This window comes from Crocodylus porosus, unplaced genomic scaffold, assembly GCF_001723895.1.
Source record: "Crocodylus porosus isolate Cpor-Errol unplaced genomic scaffold, CroPor_comp1, whole genome shotgun sequence".
Lineage (NCBI taxonomy): Eukaryota > Metazoa > Chordata > Crocodylia > Crocodylidae > Crocodylus > Crocodylus porosus.
In genome coordinates this window covers 11,620,375-11,639,067 of record NW_017728906.1, presented here as the reverse complement: position 1 = coordinate 11,639,067, position 18,693 = coordinate 11,620,375, and the positions used below count along the sequence as shown (strand labels likewise).

The window sequence follows — 18,693 nt, the reverse complement described above, 5'->3', positions numbered from 1 at the left end:
TAACCTCATAAATCTGGATACCAAAAATCTGGAATTATCAAAAATCCAGCACCACCTCCTGCTGCTCCGGGACCAGCTGCTCTCCCCCGCCGTCCTGGAAGTGGAGGGGGAAGCTTGCATGTGGCAGCTGCTACCACCATTCACCACCCTGTACCACCACTCTGCATATGGCTGCTGCTTTGGGACCGGCCACTGCTATTTCTGCCCCCCCTCCCCCGCTCTACGACTAGCCACTGCGCCAGTTTAAAAAATCCAGCATTTTAACATTTCCTGCAAGTGCTTGGGCCCCAGCATGCTGGATGTATGAGGTTATACTGTATTGTATGTGGGGCTTTTGGCTGTAACCATGTTGGTCTAAGAACATAGGCAGGCAGGGTTCTTTGAGTAGATGTGATGTCTTATTAGACCAACTGAGTAGTTGGGGAAAAAAAAGTTCTTAGCAAGCTTTTGGGTGCAGTCACCCTTCTTCAGGCATAGGGAATCTGCTGTTCACTCCCTATGCCTGAAGGACGGTGACTGCACCTGAAAGCGTGCCAAGAACTTTTTTCCACCTACTCAGTTCACCTAATAAAAGATATCACATCTACTCAAAGAACCTTGCCTTCATATATTGTATGTGATGCTTATGTGCTGGATCCATGGATTTGGACAGTTTTCATATCCCCACTGCCTCTGTGATCAACACTCCCCACACCAAACCCATTGAAATATTGCATAACTATTCTGTAGATTGTTCCTGTAGCAGGTAGGATTTAGACAGGGTCGTAGTCTATCTTCTAAATACAATGATCTCTGGAAGGAATTTTAAAGCCTGGACCTTGGGAAAGTTTAATATGGGGTACTGTTAAAAGAATATTCTTGACTTTGACTGGACAGTGTTACATTCTTGCAGGGGGTGCAGGATCAATCTGCCACTTTAACCCTGGAGTGGGCAAAACGCAGCTCGCGGGCTGAATGCAGCCCGCCAGGCCATTCTATCCAGCCCACGGGGCCCCTAAAAAAAAAAAGTAGAAAATGAATATTTAGCTGCCCCTGGCTGCCTGTCACGCGGCCCTCGATGGCTTGCCAAAACTCAGTAAGCGGCCCTCCGCCTGAAGTAAGTGCCTGCGCTTGCTTTAACCTGTCTTCACCAGACGGATATTCTTGATAAACGACAGGGACACTCTCTCTCCTGAAATAACAAAACTGCTGCTGCTTCTGAGCTGCTCCACTTTCCTGTGAAATGTGGTTTTGTGTCTTATCTTTAGGACTCTGACTATTCTGCCTGCGGCTGAAGTTTCTTCTACAGTCTACTGTGTCTAAGTCAATATTTCTGACTTTCTTAAATTCTAGTTTGCTGTTTGTAGGGGCTGTCAGGTGGGCAGGGGTGGCTACTTACCCTAATGATTTAGTCACATTGAGTAATCCTTTGTTCTTAAATTGCGGATTAAGAGTTACAGTAGTGTCAACCCTAAATTTAAGAAAAAAACAACCCAAAAAACCCCACAGGTCATCATTTGATTTTTAAACATATATTTTCTTTATTAATTGCCTCAAGCCATTAAGATCCATATTTTCAAGCTTTTCTCTGAATTATGAAAGCTAGAATGTTTGTGTTAAAAGCAAACAAAAGCTGCAGTTTTCACATCATCCCAGGACTCTTAAGTAGCTTTGGCAGCACTGCAAAGTCACTTTTTTGTCTTTGAGATTAGCTTCACCTTTTCAGTTCCTGTATCCCTCAAACACTTGTTGCTCCTGCATTATGCCATTATACTATGTCTGCATGTAACAGAGCCAAAAGATAGAAATGCGAATCAAAATTAATTTTTTTCCTGTCTTGCATCAGTATGGAATCCCAGACAGTTGAAATTATACTCCTGTCTACAATTACCAGGGAAACAAGACTGGCATCTTTCTACTAAGAACTAAATTTGTTTTGTTAAAAATATGGAAAACATAAGGCTTGGTTGTGCTGCTGAAAGTTTATCGTCTGAATAAACAAGAAAGATAAAAGCAACAAGGGAAAACAGAGGCACAGAGAGAGGCAGTGACTTGTCCTAGTCTAGTTCAGGTTTTTAAGGCTAGAAGTATAGGTGTGAGAAGGTCCTTTCTCTGCTTTTCTGCCCCACATGGTTTCTTTTCCCCTTTTCTATAAGGATGGAGAATTTCCACTGAATTCAACTGAAGGAAGCACTTTAGGCTACTGTCTCAATGTATATCTGTTACCACAAGTGTCCTTAGTTTGTCCCTTTTTCAGGTTGAAATCAGACAGTTTCTCCTGCTTCTACCTATGGCTTGCTTTAGGGCAGGTGTTATCAGCCAGGGGTACATGTACCTCTGGGGGTAATTTGAAAGGTCCCAGAAGGTACACGTGGCGGGGGGTGGCTGGGGACAGAGTGCTGCCACCCCATGCTGCTGCCTCACAGGAGGAGGGTCGGGGTGGGGCAAGAGCAGGGCCACACAGATGATGCACTGCTGCCCCTCCACTGCTCACCACACTCCCGATCTGCATCTGGCCACTTGCTACCCCCCCTCCCATTGGTACACTTATCAAAAAGGGGGCTGCTAGGGGTACACTTATTTAAAAGGTTTGAAAACCCCTGCTTTAGGGCATGGGTCAGCAAAATATGGCCCATGGCCTGGGCAGCTTCTAGCTGTGTGTATGCCACAACCAAAGGTGCAGTTTGCATATACCGGGTCCCAGTTCAGCTCCCCATGAGTGAAGTTGTGCCTGCACTGTAGCAAAGGAGTTGGGGCCTGGGAGAAGCAATAGTCATGTGGGCATAACTCCCAGATTTCTTGCCCAGCACAGGTGTGGAGAAAGTCCCCCTGCTGCTGACATGTCACAAGAGCCACATTGTTCTGACCTGTGGCTTTAGGACAGGGGCAGCCAACCTGCATTAGGTGTGCCACTAATGGCACGTTCAGGCTTTCTGTGTACCACATAGCAGACTGTGGAGGGTGAGGCAGCACAGCAGCAAACAGGGTTGGGGAAGCAGCAAGCAGAGCAGAAGATTGAACAGGAGCACCAGGCAGGGAGCAAAAAACAGAGGAGTCAGTTGTCTTTCTGTGTCATCAAGTCTAGTCTCTTGCATCCCCAGGTCATCAGCAGCGGTGTGGGGAGATTCTGATGGTAAATGATGACCTGCAGATGCAAGAGACTGGACTTGATGACACAAAGCCCCTTCTAATCCTTTCTTTCTAAATCCTTGCCTGGCTGGAGACCATGAAAATGAATATACAGGACATAGATACACAGCATATAGAACCCTGCTGCATGCAGCCTGCACTTTAGAGAAGAGTCTTCTTCCTTTCTGTACCCACTCACCTTTGCTGCTCTGATTTTTAAGCAGCCTGAAATGTTCCTATAAAAGTCTGATTTCTAGTCATGTTCTTAGCACTAGGACCGTGTTCCGCTTTTGTCTTAAGACCTAAACTGTTTGACTGTGGTTTTCCAGTTTAAAAGTTATGCCTCTTAAGCTGTATTATGTTTATTAGAATTGTCAGTTATGAGACTCTAGCCATTTTTTTTATTACCTGTACATATGGGTTCGGTTTTTTTTTTTTTTTTTTTTTTATGTGCTGTAATTTCAAAGGAGGCAGCTGGTTTTGAAGCATGTCAATTTCGCATGTCAAATTCAGAATTTTTATACTGGTGCTAAAGGTGGTGGAACAGCAACTAAACATGTGTTTGTTTGTTTTTTCTATTTGAACACTTAAAACCCTGGAAATTGTATTGGGACTTTAATTCAGATTCTGCTCTATTTAGGTTCTTATGTTGTGCCCATCACCAGAATATCCTAGTGCGAATGTTTTTTAACATCACAGTTTAAAATGAATCTAAAATTTTTTTTTCTTCAACAGGAAGAAGAGAATTTATCCAAAGATTAAAACTTGAAGCAACGCTGAATGTACATGATGGCTGTGTAAGTAATTTCTTGAATCTCAGTTTTAAATACTTTGAAAATGTAACAAACTTAAATGTCCCTAAATTGAAAAATCAAATTAAATAATTTTACAGCCAAAGTGAAAACCTCTACTAGCTAAGAGCTGCATCCAGGTTCTCATCTTCTGTTTCCTATAAAGTTTCTAAACAGTACTACCAAAACCCGTGAAACTGAGCAAGGAGACATTTATTTCATTCCTTTGGCAGTGAGTTAGGCTGTCACACGGGGGGGAAAAAAGACTCTTGTAACATGGTTTGGAACAGGAAAACGAGGGAAGAGGTCATCGCATATAACTTAAAAAAATTCTCTTTACTTTTCCAATATCTAGCTGCTAAGTTCTTCTGTACTCAAGTCTCACAGCCACAGTGCTGTTGGATTCATCAGCTCCAGCTTCTGACAACAGCGTCAGAATACAGGCAGCAGCAAGTCTGTTTTCCTCACTCTGCACAGGGTTACTTAAGCTCTAAGTTTAGTTAGATGCACTTGATTGCCCTATGACTTAGCAGATTCTATGGCTTAGTGACATGGTGGCAGACTTGTCTGTTGCAGAAAGGATTCTGTCTTGCCCAGCCTGTCAGTGGAGCAGAAATTCAGGCTTATTAATGCATGTATCTCTTTCTATTCTTCTGCAAGAGCTTTTGAAAGTACAGGATTGTTGTAAAGTCTGTTATGAAAAAACTACTGTGTAAATGCATGAGTTTAATTTGGTGTCTTGCATAAATCAAAAACAAATTCAAAGTCAGTTACCATGGCAACTGTAATGGTTTCCTCCTGCGTTATTATAGACTTCAATCTTGTGTCTATTAGACTATAAGCAGACAGTACGTTTGTCATGGTACTGGTTGTGCTGCTCCTTGTTCCATGATGGAGAAGTCACAGGATTTGCATGTCCACACGTCACCCTTCAGAACAGGTTTAAAGAGAAGCTGAATGTACTGCTGCTCTTCCATCAGCATGTGGTCTGAATGAGCACAAAAACTAACAAACCTAGTGCTGGTTGAGTGTCTCTTGGTTCCCAGAACTCTGCCAGTGTTGGATAAAGCTCCCATTGGTTGTTCAGATTGTGTGTGGGTGGTGAAATTTGTGTGGGTGAGATTTTGCTGCATGTGATTCACTGCACAGCTCTGGCCCCTCATCACTTGCCTGAATTTACCTTACATATATGCCGCCTACCAACACTGATCATGACCTGGACCTTCTACCACCATTGGCTGCTATGGATCCTAGGGTAATCGTAACCTTAAAGACCTTACTGGCTTAGAGTCATGAACTCATGAGGCAAGGTGATGTTGGTGGGCCCTGATGGCTACTTTTACTGGTGCCAAGAATGATGAAACAGTACTTTTGGAGAAGAATCTCATGCTCACTGCCACAAAATGGAGGGTCTGTTGCTATATCCGCACACCAGTCTGCAACAGCAACTGCTGCCCTAAAGATCTTTTGGCCCCAAGTCATCACGTTGTGACCAGGCAGACTGGGGAGTTTCTCCAAATTTCTCAGTGGCATTTCTGGACTAGGGAAATAAATAGCAACTAGTGGCACTGGGTCATCATAGCCACTTGTCATGATGAGCAATTGTCTCATAAACTTCTGCTTATCCTTCATGGAGAACTGTGCGGAGCTTGCCTCATGCATACAGCAGCGGCCAACAGTGATGAGGGGTTACCCTAAATCATGAAGAAGCTCATTGTCATCTTTGTATGGTAGCATGTGGTCCACAGCAAACCATTTTGGCGTGGCCAGATTGATGACTAGAGGCAGTGGGAGGTGTGTCCCACAATCCAGCAGGTGATGGCTCTATGCATCATATGCTTTGTTGATACATGGGATGTTGTGCAGAATTTTACCAGCCTGGTGTTCCCTACCTGCGTTGGGGCCATCAATAGCAAACACATGGCTATCCTTCCCCTTGTGTACTGTGGCTGGGAATCCATTAATCAGAAGGGCTACTTCTTGATTATATTTCAGGGTGTTCACTGCAGCTAGTTCACATGTATAAAGGCCAGCTGGTTAGGCAAGGTGCACAACGCCAGGGTATTTAGGGTCTCTCTCCCCCCTAAATAAATGGAGAGGGGAGAGCGTTTTGCCTTAGTCTGTGTGATATCCCAGTGGAGGAGTGATTGAGGACCCTGCCTATTCGCTGAACCCCTGGCTGATGAAGCTGTTCACTGGAGCCCGACATGCCTGGAAGGAACTGTTCAGCTCCAGGCTTAGCAGGATGGCTGTGAAATGTCTTGAGGCTCACTAGAGGTACCTGAGGATACACATGGATTCTACTGAGAGCAACATACCTCAGTGTGTGGTTTCTGTATCCATGTTTCACAGCATCTTTGAGACTAAACCCAAGCCTCTGCCCCTGTTGTTGGAGATGGAGTGGCCCCTGGTCCTGCTGATGCCATGCCAGTAAATTCTCAAACAGATGCCTGTCAATCCCTACTTTGTGTTCTCGACATGGTGGCTGGCCACTTTGCAGACTCTGGACGAAGGGTGGTGAATCATACAAAGTGTTTAATCAGGTTAATTGCTTCTGTCAACTAAACTCCACTAGTCCTGGGCCCTCAGCTGCCAGGACTATGGGGCCAGGCACCTAGGTCCACAGTCTCCTGCCACGAAGCAGAGCCCAGTTCTCTCTGCTTGCTGCAGGCTCAGGTTTTGGGGGTTGTAGCTCCCTGCCACTGTGCACACTCCTGGGTGGTGGGCACCAGTGCCTCTCAGATCTGTGCTCAGGGTGTGGGTGGTTGTGGGCACTTGCCCCGCTGCTCTCCCCCAGGGCCTCCGACCTGATACTGCAGGAAACACTGGGGCCATGCAGGGCAGCTCATTGCTGCTGCAAGCTCCATGCTGCCCTAGTAATGTCCCCCCTGCATGCTCAACAGCAGCAGTGAGGGGCACAACTCTGTGCTGCTGCTGCTGCTGCTGCTGCTGCTGCATGCGCAGTGGATGCCTCGCTAGGACAGCATGGAGTTCACAATGGCAAGCAGCTTCTCCCATGTTCCTTGCAGTGCCGCATCACATGTGCTGGCCTGTGGTGGTCTTGTAGGAGGGCAACAGGGTGGGAACCTGCAGCCCACACCCACGCCACCCTGTGCACAAATCTCAGGGAGTACTGGTCCCCCTTCTTCCTCTGGGACTGCGTGCAGCAGCAGGGAGCTGGGCCCACCTGCTCCATCCTGGATGAACTGCTCACAGGCCTGTCCTACTCCATGCTGGGGCCCTGCAGCTGTGCATTGCAGCCCTGGGCCCAAAGCCCCAGACCTGCCCAACTCCCTTCCTCTCTTCCAAAAGGGGCCTCAGTGCCCTCTTCCCCCCCACTTTCCTATTGGAACTGCTCTTTAGGCTGCATGGCAACTTGAGGCCCCCATGGAGAAGGAGGGAGTGGGGCTGGGGCTGCCCAGCAAGGGCATTGAATACAACCCTGGGAGTGGGGCGGAGCTGCAGGTGGCTCATCCAATGGAGTGGCTCCCTGTCACTGCACGTACCCCCAGGTGAGGCATGGGGGCATGTGCCCCTCAGATTTGCATCTGGAGCGAGGGTGGGCTGCCCCGCTGCGGGCTCAGGGCCAGGAGCTATGCTGGCCTCTTCTCGGAAGGGGTCTGGGCTGGGGCTACACTTAGGGTGAGGCGGGGTGGTCAGCGGTGCCGGGAGGGAGGGATATGGGGAATTTTGGGGTGGCTATAGTTCACTCTAGCTGCTGCCCCCACCTGCTCCGAGTGCAGCTCCAGCCCAGCCCCTTTGCCAGGAAGAAGCTGGTGCAGCTGCTGGCCCCAAGCCCACAGTGGGCAGCCTGCCTTCACCCCATGCACAAAAGGGGGGGGGCACATGCCCCCCATGTCTTCCATGGGGGTAGGCACAGTGGCAGGGAGCCACCCCCCACCCTGTGTTCCCCGGATGAGCTGTCTGTGACTTTGCCCCACTCCCAGTGGGCTTGCATTCACTGACCTGGCTGGGCACCTCTTGGCCCACTCCCTCCCTCACTGTGGGGGCCTTGAAATTAATAATTGGCCATTGGTATTGGCCAAGAAAAATTTTATTGGTGCGCCCCTAGTTTCTAGGTTAACTGTCTGCCAATAAATCACAAAGGCTGCAGAGAAGCAGCCACTGAATTCCTGAAAATGCATGGAATGAGAATGCAAAGAGAGCAAGCATCCTCCCTCCTACACACACTCCTGCCTTGATGAGATCTGCAGACTACTGCTGTGAAGCAATCACAGCCATACCAGCTGTATGTCATGTGTTGAAGGATTCTTTTAGGAGTGGGGGAATATGAAGTTGGACCTGCAACACAATGATAGCTAAAGACCCTGCAGTTACCATTAAACACGTGCCTCCCAAAAACACTAATTGATTCCACTAATTGTCCCCTTCCCCTGCACTGGGGCCATTTAACACCTCCTACTTCCACATTGAACGTGGGTTGCTAGCCAGGCCAGGATGGACTGGGAGTCACTGATCTGACTCAGCTCTGGGTTGCTGTGCTGGCCTGGGAGGGCTGCATGTCCTTAACCACAGTTGCATTGGAGCCCATGTTGCACTCTAGCAGTGGCGTGGTCTGCTGTGTCCACCATATTTCTGGACCTGACTGTGAAGATGTAGAAGTTCCTTGTAGTGGCTACACATGACCTGGCACACGCCTGATGTGGTTGCTATCCTGTGTCTTCACAAACTGCTTGTTCAATGCCTGTGCCTTGCACTTTGGCACTAACTCCTGTCATGTTCATGACCCCAGGCTGTCATTTCCTTTGTGATCTTCTGATAGACTATATTGTTTTAGTGACTTGCCTGGAGTACCTGCTGATTTTTTTTGATCTCGCGTCAGATGGCAGAGAGATCAGCTACCTCTTCCTTGATCCAGTTGCTGCCACACTTGTTGATCTGAGGGGCTAAGATGAAGGAAGTGTTTCTTACATGAAGGTTATTTTTCAGTTGTTTTTAACTTATCAAGCCACCCATAGTTTGGTCTGAATTTTTTTAAGTCTGATCTCTTCCTCAGGTTAATTCTTCTCTGTTCTCCCATCCCTCCCCAATTTTTCAACAGTGTTTTGGGGATTTTCACTTATAAAAAAGTGGTGTGAAGGTAAAAGGCAACTTTTGCCATTTGTATAAAAACGTTGTATTTATTTTTAACAGCAGCCAAGTGAGAGGGGTGGGAGATTGCATTTTAGCAATGATGATTTCTAAGCTGGATGAATGCCTAGGGAGAATACATTTTTAATTTTCAGTGTTAGGCTTTTAAAAAGTATATTTTCCATGTACTCTTAAGTGATCAGAAACTTTTTTCTGTGACACTTCCGCAGTTTTTTATTGTTACTTTGCATCTGTATATTATTTGAGAAGATACTAGTCCTGAAGATAGCCTTCAAAATTGTGACTCATTTCATATGATGCTTAAAAAAATGAGTTGCAGTCAGCATACATCTTTTGTGGGGCACAGCTTTTTATTTCATGCCTTGTAAATAGTTCCACATGTAGGAATTTTCTTGGCATCTTCATTTAAAAAAAGAAGAGGAAATCTCATGTATAAAAAAATTAAGATCAAAGTGAAGCAGTAAAAAAAATCAGAAAATGGCCAAGTTTTTAATTATGTAAGCATGCTATTCTTTTTACAGTATTTATGGTTAGAAATATATGTACCATTATTTAAGATGAGTGCATCTGAATGTGTGTTAGCATCAGGTAAAGCAGGGCTATCCAGTGGGAGGCCCATGGGCCAAATATAGTCTACAAGGGGTTAAATTGCAGCCCTTGGGCTCCAACCTGGCTATCCCCTCACCTCCATTACTCCTGCTTCAGCAGCTGCATCCAAGGGCTCCAGGCTTGCCTCTGCCTCAATGGGTAGGGTGGTGCAGCACTGGCACAGCCTTCAGTATGGGGGGAGCCCGTAGGCCAGGGTGCCTGAGTGCTGCAGAGCAGTGGAGAGTTAGTTGCTGGGAAGCTCAGGGTGAGCCAGGAGTCTGAGCATGCAATGCAGCAGGGGTTGTGGGGTGTACACAGGGTATTAGGAGCAGCAAGGGATGGCCCAGGAGCATGGTACAGTAGGAGGGGCAATGTGACCCCCTGCTGGTGCAGCCTCTGCTAGTGTGGCCCAAGGTACTTGTGGCCTCTAGTCATTTAGTACTTGGATAGCCCTGATGATTAGGCCAGGGGTAGGCAACCCCCTGCATGTGTGCCAGACCATGGCATGCAAAGGCATTTTTCTTGGCCTGCACACCTCGGGGAAAGGCCTGGGGCTGTGGTGCCACAACAAGGATTGGGTCCCTTGCGGTTCCCCTGCCATCTACCCTGGCATCCTGCTGACATTTACAAGTTGAGGATGCAGGTGTTTTTGGCACTGCCAAAAAACATTGCCAATCCCTGGATTAGGCCATCATTTGGCAAAACGGATGATATATAGTGAGTAATTCAGGGGTCTGTGCTCTTTAAATGTGAGGGTTAAATAAATGGTGAAAGTTTTTTTGGTTTGTTTCAGACCATCAGACTGTAAGTTGAGTGAGGCATGAGTCTTGTAGAGGTTGAGGGGGGACCAGCATGTAAGCATAAAATTAAAGATGGATATTATGCCTTTATGTATGGAAAAGAGTGAAAGCAGCATGGAACATTCCTTAACATCTTCATCATTAGTATTTCAGCAGTTTAAAGCTATTTACTAAATCCTAATCTTAAGTGAACAGAGCTTATTCATTGTACTCTGCAGAAGTAGTTTTCCACTTCTGCTCTCTTGGCTTCTTACCCTTTTAGCTTTAATTTGGTTTACAGGGTTAGCACTTAGTAGGTTCCTGAAATCACTCAATAAATCACTGGGAAGATGATTAAATCTAAAGGACAATGTGTTATAAATGAATCTTTATATTCACTGCAAGGAAGGGAAAGGAAATGCAGCTTCAGATGACAATTTTCTACATCTGTATGGTCTCTCAATTAAGTGAAAATTCTTGAAGAAAGGAATAAAGGTACAATATAGGGACGGAGATAAATGAATCATCCCTGATGTATTTAATATGGAAATGGACTGTGATCTAACATCCAGAGTCTGGAATAGACTTCTCCCAGAAGTGGTGCAAGCACTTGCTCTGGATACCTTTAAGAAATAGTTGGATGCTTATCTTGCTGGAGTGATCTGGCCCCAGCTGTCGTCTTGCCCCTTGGGCAGAGGGCTGGACCGGATGATCTTGTGAGGTCCCTTCCAGCTCTAATGTCTATGAAATCTATTGGGTACATCGGTAGTACTATAGTTCGTCCCCTCCCACCAGGTAACGCAAGTAAGCAATTTCTAAATATATCTCTTAAAGCAGTGGTTCCCAGCCTTTTTTTTGCTGTGACCCTAAATTGGCCACCAACAGGACTTTCCAACCTGGTGCTGTGGGGGCTTCTGGGAGTGGAGTGCAGCAGCAGGGGAGTCACCATTGCCCCCTTTGCACAGTGGCCCCATCCCACCTGCCCACTGCTCCCAGAAAGCACACGAGTGTGTGTGTGCAGGCCATTCACAACCCTACTGAGGACCCCCCACGACCCTGATTTGGGTTGTGCCCCTGGGTTGGGAACCAGTGTTTGAAGACTTTAGTATAGAAAATGCTAGTGATGTAGTGTTAACACCTGTGCTTTAATTTCACGTGGAGAAGGAGAGACACTCCCTGTCTCTTCTTTTCTGTATCTGTCAGGTACTCCCACTTCCCCTTGAACCTTTATGCTTTCCTTTTCCCTGTTCCACTGGTACTGGTAATCAACTCACCTCCTTCCCATCTAGTTAATTCTGTTCCTTTGATTACCCAGAGGAGTTTATTTCCTTTACATCTCTAAAGGGTAGATATATTTCCTACAGTTCTGTTTTGTTTGAGGCAAAGAAATAGGTAGTTTTAAAAAAACCTGCTGTTTGATCAATTTATCCTAGTGTCTACTGTTTCCATTTCAAGGCCAGAAGAGCAGTAATAAATATTGAACATTGAAAAGAAGTTGGCATACAGAGCATTTTATTAAATAAAAAGCTAATATCTAATCTTTGCAGACCTGTTGGCTCGTCGCTTCTCTCTTATCAGTCGTTGTGTCATTTGTGTTCAGCAGACTATTCTCTTTGCTAGCTCAGTTAAAACTTATTAGCTGCTTCTTTCAACACCAGGAACTTCAAACTCTTTTTGTGCTGAGGGTTATATTTTTTTACATGCCATGGGGTGGTACTATGAACTTGTAGGGTACATCTCTGCATCTACATGTGCAGCCCTATTAGGCTGCGTGAAACTAATTTACTACACCACAGGTTGGTACTTGTAAATACAAGTACTGTCCTACCGCAGAATTTTTTAGCATGCAGCAGTGCACATGTCGACAAGGACTGGGTTGGATGGAGCAAAAGGATGCTTCAGTGCAAGGCCTGCCTGCTGGCTAGCCCCACACTGGAACACCTTCATGCCCCAGCCAGCCCCTCTACAACACATTGAGCTGGGTTGGAGCAGCCCTGGGCTGGCAAGCTGACCTCCTGGGCAGACTGACTGCCTGGGTTCCCTGCCAGCTGGGGCTGCTCCGACCCAGCTTAACATGCTGCAGTCCAGGGTGTATATGCAGATATAGTGCCCAGGAGCAATAAGTTCTGGAGTTCATTGCTTTGCATTAATAGGTACATGTTGATAAGCCCGTATGCTATAGTAGTTTTTGATTTATAGACATAACTAACCATATGGGCATCTCTGGAAAATGGTATAGGATCATAGGAAAGTAGGGTTGGAAAGAAAGGTCATCCAGTCCAATCCCTGGCTCAAAACAGGATCATTCCTCAGTAAGCAGCGAATTGTCTGTTCAGGCTGCTCTTCAAAGTTTCCAGGGATGGAGATTCCACAACTTCTCCGGGTAACCTGTTCAAATGCTAGAGCACCCTCATAGTCAGGAATTTCCTCCTAATCTCCAACTTAAATTTACTCTGTCACAGCTTGAATCTGTTGCTTCTAATTCTGTTCCCTGTGGCCACAGAGAAAAGCCCCTTTCCATCCTCTTTGTAATCATCTTTCAGGTATTTAAAAACTGATATCAAATCCCCCCTCAGTCTTCTCTTCTACAGACTAAATAACTCCAGTTCTTTCAGCCTTTCCTCATAAGTCATGCCTCCCAGGTCCCTAATAATTTTTATTGCTTTTCATTGGACTTTTTCCAGTCTATTCCCATTGTTTTGAAGTGTGGAATCCAAAACTGGACTCCAGGTGAGGCCTGAATAGAATAGAACGGGAGAATTGAGCATCATTTCCTTTGATTTGCAGGTGTCGCTCTTGTTAAGGCCAACAGTATACCGGGTTCTTTTTTGCAATAAAACACCCTGTGTTCCTATTTATCTTATGGTCTCCTGTAACGCCCAGGTTATTCTCTTCAGTACTGCAACCTAATCAATCATTCCACAGTCTGTATTGCTGCTTTGATTTTTTTTTTTTTTGCAATGTCAGTATTAATATTGGTCTTGTACAGACATTTGTTTTCTCCTTAATAAGTCACTGCTTTTGGGATTGTACAGATGTTCAGAATTTTTCTTGCAGAGTAAAAATGACTGCTCTAGGAGAAAAATGACCTGGGAACAACCAGGGTTAAATCACTTTCAGCAGTTTCTCTTTGGAGAGTGAATATCTGTATGTGCCAATTGTCATTATTTCTGTCCTTTACATGCTTCTTCATTCTCTGTTTCTCGCTTTCTCCCTTTCTTGTTTTTATAACCAACTTCTCTATTATTTTTTTCTTGTTCTGTTCCCTCACACTTTCTATTTTTATTTTTGCTGATGCCTTCTTTTTTTGCTGCGTATAATTTTTTTTTCCACCTGTGGTTTTTTCATTACCATTTTTTTTTGTCAAGAGTAATAGTAGCATTCTTCACCTGGAAGGATCTATAATGGAAAATAACTAACATCCTAGACGATTTCATTTTTTGCAACAGGGCTGGTTGCATGAAATTCTTCTATGTTTGACCACACTCTTTAGTTAATATAGCTGAGCGGTCAGGCTGTTGTAATGTTACATATGTAAGCTCATTCATTACATTGTTCATTGTAGATGATTGAGATCCATGACATACCTAGAATGATGAATGCCTATTTGTTGAGGAAAATTATAGCATTACTATTTTAAATATGATTTTCAAAGGCAAATTAAATACATGTATCAAAAATTATATTCTGTAATAGAGGCCCCAAATAGCAGATTTGAAACTTAAAATGTTATCTTTACAAAATAAAGTAGCCAAATTATTGTATTTTCATATTGTAATACAAATAAAATAAAAAAATATACCTTTTGGACTCAGGATGGAATAAGACATTCTTTCCCTAAAGGTGATAGTTTTGATATGTTGTTTACATTTTTAGAAGAAGCGTTTAGAATGAAAATGTTTTCTTGGCCTGAATTAATGCCACTCTTAAGGTGTGTGAGCATCCTTTCTGATCTTTCTGTTTTTGAGTACAGTTCATAGATTTCACAGACATTAGGGCTGGAAGGGACCTTGGAAGATTGAGTCCAGCCTCCTGCCCAAGGGGGAGGAAGTCAGCTGGGGTCATAGGATCACAGGAAGATAAGCATCCAAATTTCGCTTGAAGGTGTTCAGTGTGGGTGCTTTAACAGTTTGCAGTCTTGGTTACACGGCATTAACAATATTTTATATATGGAAAAACTAACAAGGAAATAAAGTGCTATGTGCTTCTAACCTGATTCCTTACCCCAATGCGGAGTTGTCCTCTGGAACCATCCCTCTTTTTGCAGGAGAGGCCTGGGAGGATTTCTTCACTGTTATGCAAGGTGCATTTTTTCACAAGGTTCTGGAAAAGTATGGGTCTTCAGTGTACAGGTGATGCAGGATTTGGGTAACTTGAAGATACAGTAGTGAATATGTTATAACATTTCCTTCCTAACTAAAATTCAGAGTACCCCAAGCATTCTGGAGAGCAAGGGGGTGTGCGGGGGGGGGAGGGCGAGGGGGACTGGGCACTGTGTGTGTGTGTGTGTGTGTGTTTGTGTGAGAGAGAGAGAGAGGGACTGGGCACTGTATAACCTCCTGGAAGCTTCCTCTTATCCGATGGGTGCCTTAGGATTCCGTTGTCAGGTATGAAAGGGAGCAATTCAGAGGCTAGAAAAGTAAAATGTATGTTGAAAGTAAATCTGGAAAACGCTTTAACCAAATGACTATTCCTCATTGAAGGCTACTATTGTTAATCACTTACTAAAGTTTAGGTTTCTATTTTCCAGTTATTTGCACATGTAAATAGAATCATTATTTTAAAATTATTCCTTCTAATGTAGACCAGTAATGAGATTGTGTTGCTTTTGCTATGTGACTTGAACTGATGAGATGCAGCAACATTTATGTATGTATGAAGAGTGTTGTGGAATATACAAATATCAAGAGAGATGCCTACATAAATGAAAGAAGATTCCTGTATCAAATAATTCCATAAAATGGCACAACTTCTTCATACTATCCACCATTAGAATACTTTTTCCAAGTCCATAGAAACAGTGTCATATTAAAATTCTATGTAGGCTTTTTATTTCATTTGTAGAATTTGTCTGAAAAACATATGTGAAAATGCATTCTTTCCAGTCGAGTACGTCATGTCATTCTTGGTTAATGCAGCAGAGGCTGATGACTCAGTGAAACACATTGTGCTTTTCTGTTGCTATCAAATGCCTATGCATGCATTTAATAAAATATTTGCACGCAAGCCACATCCCCTACATGTGCATGGAAGAGCATACTGCACAAAGTGAGGATAGGAATCAAAATCAGGTCTCTGAACGTACATTAGCATCTTAAATATTTTAAGAAAGTTTAAGCAGTTCATATGTATGTATTGGGGTGTTTTATTTCTTGCATGGATTTTTCCTAAACTAACTACAGTTTTATTTACATATGTTCTACAGGTGAATACAATTTGCTGGAATGATACAGGAGAATATATTTTATCAGGTTCAGATGACACCAACCTGGTTATTAGTAACCCCTACAGCAGAAAGGTAAGTTTTCCTGGCAGATAATAGCTTTTTTACTAGTAAGAGTAAGTGCTTGTATTAAAATTAATACAAATGAATTACTCGTGAACATTTTATACATTTTCAGTATCATAGGATTATCTTTACAAACTTCTAGAAAATGTTTCTGTGCTCTTTTAAGGATCTCTGCTTATGCTTTATAGGAGGTAGGCATTGCCCAGCTGAGGGCCACACAGACCGCTTGTCCAGAGTACAGAATGTCGTTCTTATGGTAGTTTACATAAATTGGAGTCAGTTTCAGCTGCTGTCACCTTTATCATGAGCATGTATCCCATGTTTTATTTATTTCAGTTTAGTTTACCATACTTCCCTCTAATCTGCATAGTATAAATGTGTAAAATTCATAGTACATAATGCAAAACACAATGTGGACAGCTCATACGTGAGAGAGTACCAGCACTGATTTTTCTATACCTATTGTGGGGGTGGCCAGAGTTACTCACCCTGGGAGCCGCATGTGATCCTCCACCAAAGTTCAAGGGTGGGGGAAGTGGGGGGGTACATGCCCTGCCCCCTCCCTGCTGTGCAAGACCAGTGGCTCCCAGATGAGCAGTGCACAGCAGTGAGATCCATCCCGCTTCCCGCTTTGGGCTAGCCACGACTCTGTCCAGCATCCACCTCACCCCAGCTGGGCAGCACTTGCCTCAGCCCCACTTCTCCCTCATCGCGGGGGCTTTGATCTGTCCCCCAGTGCCCCTTCCCTCCCCTTCCACCACACCAGACTTACCAGCTGCCCGCAGCTCTCCAATCTGCTATCGGCTGGTATCGGAAATTGGATCAGTATCGACCAATATGCCTCCTTAAAAATCAGCTCTTCGTATCAGCCCCAAAAATCTCTATCAGTCCACACCTACTATGTTTTAAAATTACTTTAAACTTGTGTTCCAGTATAATGTGACCATGTTCAAATCTGGACTTTGTAATGTGGGAAAAGACCTGAAATTTCCATACTAATGAAATTAATTAGATGAAATGTGGCCAAGTATTGCATTTTTTAAGATTTAGGTATGGATTAGATAGGGTGGTCAAAGTGATTTGCATTATGTTTATTTCTGTAGAAGTGTGAATCCTCATACATGATACTTAACGGTGATAAAATTGTACTATCAGTCAGGAATATCTCCCCAGGTTCCATCCCATTATATCAGTGTTCCAGCCCACCTCTTATTTCAGAGAGGAAAAACAAATGCTTTAGAGACACTTGGCAGTCAAGGGGGAGGTGGGTGATATTCAGTTGGGAGGCACAGGGTCCTGAATGGTCAAGCTGGGGGGCAGCTATGCTTCTTTTGAAGAGCTTTAATAGATACATAGTTATTGGCAGGGGTCCTGGTTTTCTCTGATAAATAAAGAATCCCCAATTTTTGTTTTAAAAAATTAACCCAAAATCCACATATTTCCATTGTTAAAATGAAACACCACTTATGTATAGATATATAGATAAATAGATATATAGATATATCGATATATATAGTGGTGTTTCATTTTAATCACTGAAAAATGTGGATTTTGGGGTTACTTTTTTTTAAACCAAAAATTGATTATTGGTAGGGGTAGACATATGACCTCTACCACTAACTGTCCTTCCCACCATGCCTCTAGTCTCATCTCTTCTACTTTGTAGATGAATCTTGAAGATCATCTTTCCTTTACTACTACTGGTGGCAGTGTGACAACTCCCAACTAGTTTATCAGTCTGGAATCTTTTGCTATAAAATACAGGCAGTTCAGTTATGGAGGAAGATATCTGTGGAACAGACTTCAGGGGGAGTAGGGAATAATTTCCCAAAACCAAAAAAGTATTAACAGGGGACTTGATGAATGAACAGTTTTGTGGCAGAGCAGGATACATTCCTGTAATTTAATCTGCAAGATTTATTATGTATTAATTTAAGGGTTAGTCTTTTTAAACAGTGTGTTTACATACTATTGGTCTAATTAATGCTGAAGATTCCTTTTATTATTAAAAGATGAGATACATAAAATAAAATTTAGCATATAGCCAGTTGTACGGTTTCATCTCCTTTCTTTGGAGATTTTATATAGCAACAGATGAAAGTGGGAGAGTTTTTAAATGTTTAAAAGTCAGAATGCAATGCAATAAGACAGAAACAGGAGAACAGTTAAGGAAAGTTAAGTTTACAACTTAATTTTTTAAGTTGACTAGATTTCGAATTGATGTTAAGTCTTTTGGTCGGGTGATGTATAAATAGATTGGAAACCAGTACTATACATCTACATTGTGGAATGGAAATGTAATCCTAGCAAGGGTACGTGGACCTAAGGTAGTTTTTATTTAGCTAGTGAAGGTAACAATATTTGTGAAGACATAGCACCTTGACTGGGGTGGATCAAAATAGATTTAAAAAAAAAAAACAAAAACCTAAAACAACAGTTTAAAAATATTTAATCTGGGAGGAGGCTGGCTGTGTGGAACCAGGCCGGGTCAAGCCCCCTCCCAGGACCCTACTTGGCCCAGCCCCCCAGGGAGCCACGCGACCAGAGCCGCGTGAACAGGCTGCGTAAACAGGCGCTTGAGTTAGCGCAGGGGAGGGCACGAGACCCTGCTTGCGACCCACCCCCCCAGAGTAGTCAGCCCCAGCCGTAGCCAGCCTACCAGAGGCATGACACGGATGGGCACGCGCCGCACCCCTCGGGTCCCCTCGGGCTCTGCCGCCCCCCCATCGGGCACCTCAGAGACGGCCACCCAGATGGAGCCCATGGTTCTGGGCTCCACGCAGACGGAGCCCCTGGCTCTTGGCTG

General features: G+C 44.2%; 1 protein-coding gene across 1 annotated transcript in view; it reads left to right on the top strand.

Moving 5' to 3' along the window:
• DCAF6 (DDB1 and CUL4 associated factor 6) overlaps nt 1-18,693 on the top strand; it is a gene marked incomplete at its 5' end in the record, with an annotated part of 140,301 nt that overhangs the window by 22,833 nt on the left and 98,775 nt on the right. Inside the window, 2 exons of the mRNA XM_019557099.1 lie at nt 3,844-3,905; nt 15,804-15,896. Of these exons, the coding sequence (XP_019412644.1) occupies nt 3,844-3,905; nt 15,804-15,896 (155 nt within the window). The remainder of the gene's footprint in view (nt 1-3,843; nt 3,906-15,803; nt 15,897-18,693) is intronic.